Source organism: Apaloderma vittatum, unplaced genomic scaffold (genome assembly GCF_000703405.1).
Source record: "Apaloderma vittatum isolate BGI_N311 unplaced genomic scaffold, ASM70340v1 Scaffold44171, whole genome shotgun sequence".
Classification (NCBI taxonomy): domain Eukaryota; kingdom Metazoa; phylum Chordata; class Aves; order Trogoniformes; family Trogonidae; genus Apaloderma; species Apaloderma vittatum.
In genome coordinates, this window is record NW_009699245.1 from 1 (window position 1) to 2,851 (window position 2,851).

General features: G+C 41.8%; 1 protein-coding gene across 1 annotated transcript; it reads left to right on the forward strand.

The window, feature by feature from the left end:
• Positions 1-212: 212 nt before the first annotated feature.
• On the forward strand, positions 213-472 carry LOC104280595 (homeobox protein Hox-A5; the record flags this gene model as incomplete). Its single annotated transcript, XM_009878284.1, has 1 exon — positions 213-472. A coding segment is annotated over one exon (260 nt), but the record flags the coding sequence as incomplete, so codon positions are not given.
• Positions 473-2,851: the final 2,379 nt, after the last annotated feature.

Below are 2,851 nucleotides of genomic sequence, written 5' to 3' on the forward strand. Positions count from 1 at the left end.
GGATGTAGCATCCCCGCGGATTATCCGGCATGTCCGCGGCTCCACTAAACCTCGGAGCTTTCCCCTCTTTTTCCTTTCCTCTCTCTCTCTGTTTCCCCCTTTTTTTTTCCTAATTCCCCCTTATTTTCCCCTATTTTTTCCTAATTCCTACCTATTTTTCCCTATTTTTTCCTATTTGTTTCCTTCTTTATATTTTTTTGCGGGTGTCACAGGTTCTTCCTTTGGGCCCAGCGGCCGCCGAGGCCGCCAGACCTACACCCGCTACCAAACGCTGGAGCTGGAGAAGGAATTTCACTTCAATCGCTACCTGACCCGGCGCCGGAGGATCGAGATCGCCCATTCCCTCTGCCTGACGGAACGGCAGATCAAAATTTGGTTCCAGAACCGCAGGATGAAGTGGAAAAAAGAGAATAAATTGCTCAACTCCTCGCAGCTGAGCGCGGAGGAGGAGGAGGAGAAAACGGCGGAGTGAAAGTATTATTTAAAACACGCACACAAAAAGAAAAAGGGGGAAAATATAAAAGAGTGAGTGAGTGAGTTTGTGTGAGAGCCGAGAGGATGAGGGGGGTGTGAGCTGGCTGCGAGGACAGGGAAAACCTGCACATTAGTGGGACAAGCCCTCTGCAGCATCGCCCACAGCTAGAAAGTTTGGGCCACCAACACCATGGACTGGTTCCCAGTGATCTGTCGTGTCCAGGAAAAAAAATAGAAAAAAAATCAGGCTTCTAGTTGACTTTCTTTTTTTTTTTCCCTTCCTAGACCTCCCTCTCCTCTCACTCCACTTCCCCCTCCCCCGAGATAAAATAATAATAATAAAAAAGTAAAGAGAGAGAGAAAGGGAGAAAGAAAGGGAATGAGAAAAGAAAAAAAAAAAAAAGGACTCCTACCCGTGTTTCTACCCTTGGTGTCACTGTTAGTAATCTGCTAACTCTTGTATTTAATGGAAGTGCTGCAATATATGTCATTTGGGGTGTTTATTGTCTTAATTTTGTAAAAATGTTTCATGCACGGTTGACATAGGGTTTTTTCTTTTTTCTTTTTCCCCCCCCTCCTTTGGTAAATTAATCAAGCCCTGGGGTCTTTGTAATTAGTTTTTCTGGGTTTGGTTGTTTCGTGGTTTTGTTTTTTTTTTTTAATGGAAAATCTACTGAAAGAACGAGTACTACCTAAAAGTATGCAAAAGCAACAACAACGACAGCAAAAGTTATATTTTATTAATTTTTGTACGTGTTGTGTTTGAAGTTTGTCTTAGGTATGAACATGGAATTCTCTAATAAAAGCAAAATCTTCGATCTCACACACACATCACCCTGTCATTTTTATTGTTATTATCTTTCCCTTTTCCAGGGGAACTTGCCCTTCTTAAGGAGCAGAGAGTTGTAAAGCAAGCCTTGCTTCTCTCTGTATGACAATGTCTTCTAATCTGCAAGGACAAGCAACTCCGAGCACACGGAAGTTACAGTGGAGAGATAAATCTGGTTTTCCCTCTTTTTGTCTAATCTTAAATGGAAGACCTTTCACCAATAGTATTTCCTCGCTGACATTCTGCTTTAGTATCGCTCTTTTTTATTGTTACAGTACAAAGAGTTATGACGAAATGCTCTCCATATACATAATAAATCAAGGAAACAGGCAAAAATATGCTCTCATTTATCTACCAAAGATACCTAACATTTGCCTAGCATCTTTCAAACATCTGGTCCCTTGCTTCATATCCCCAAATCAAAGTGAAGTGTATAGCAAAAAAGTCCAGATTTCAAGGGAATTTGCACTGCTAAACGAGTAGCTTCTCAGCTCCAGGAATACAGCCTCCATTTCAAGGGGGGAAAAAAAAAACGTGGAAAAAACTAAACTAAGTCTAAAGAGCTCTGTTAAAGCCGTAGATTTTTATTTTCACTTGAAAGCGTTTTCAATGGCTCCTTTGGAGAGGCTGACTCCACTCGGGACGGGATGGGGAACTTTTCTGCTCCGCACCAAAGAGGAATTTCGTGTATGTAAATAGCAAAGTTTTCCTGTGTTTTGGGAATTAAACGAAAGGAAGTGCTTTTTCTTCTGGTGATTTAGGACTGGAAACAAGCGACCAGCCCAGCCTTCTTCGGATACCGTTTTCTGCAGCTTGACGGGGGGAAAACCGCGATGAAACAGTATCTCCTGCCTCCCATCCCCTTTTCCCACTCCCCACCAGAAATACCTATGTATGAATGCATTCCCCCATGCCACAAGCTGGTTTAATGTCAGTCACTTTTAAAATCAATTCATGCAGAAGCTTCACAGCTGTAGGACATTTACTATTATTGCCACGCTTTTCATTGCCCGTAATTATTATAATTATATGTCACTTTCAATATGGCGCATAATTTCCAATGAGTTGCAGACAAGCATATGAAATTCCTAAACTGCCTTGGAAAAAAAAAAAAAAAGAAAGAAAAGAAAGAAAGAGAGAAAGAAAGAGAAAAGAGAAGAAGAGGAAGAAAAAAGAAAGTAATGCTTAACAAAGCACAGCTCTTTAAAAATGGTTTTACCAATTTCAGAGTGCTTTTGCTCCCCAGTATTCCTTTCAGGTTAGCAAATGGAAAGAAAAAACCACGCAGGACAATGCTGTGTTCAAAGAGGACGTGAAACGCTCAGAAGCAAGAATAACCTACAAGCAACGTTGTCAACCAGTTCCACCGGCTGGACTTTTCCTCCTTTTCCTTTACTATTTCCCCTCCTTTATTTCCCCTCTCCTTGAGGTTTTGTGTTTCCGCCCCCGTTCCTCTTCCAGAATTAAGGTGCGACCACATCGCTTGCTCCACGCTCAGCGTGCAAGAAAACTCGACTTTTCTGAAAATAACCACGCGAAATAAACCCA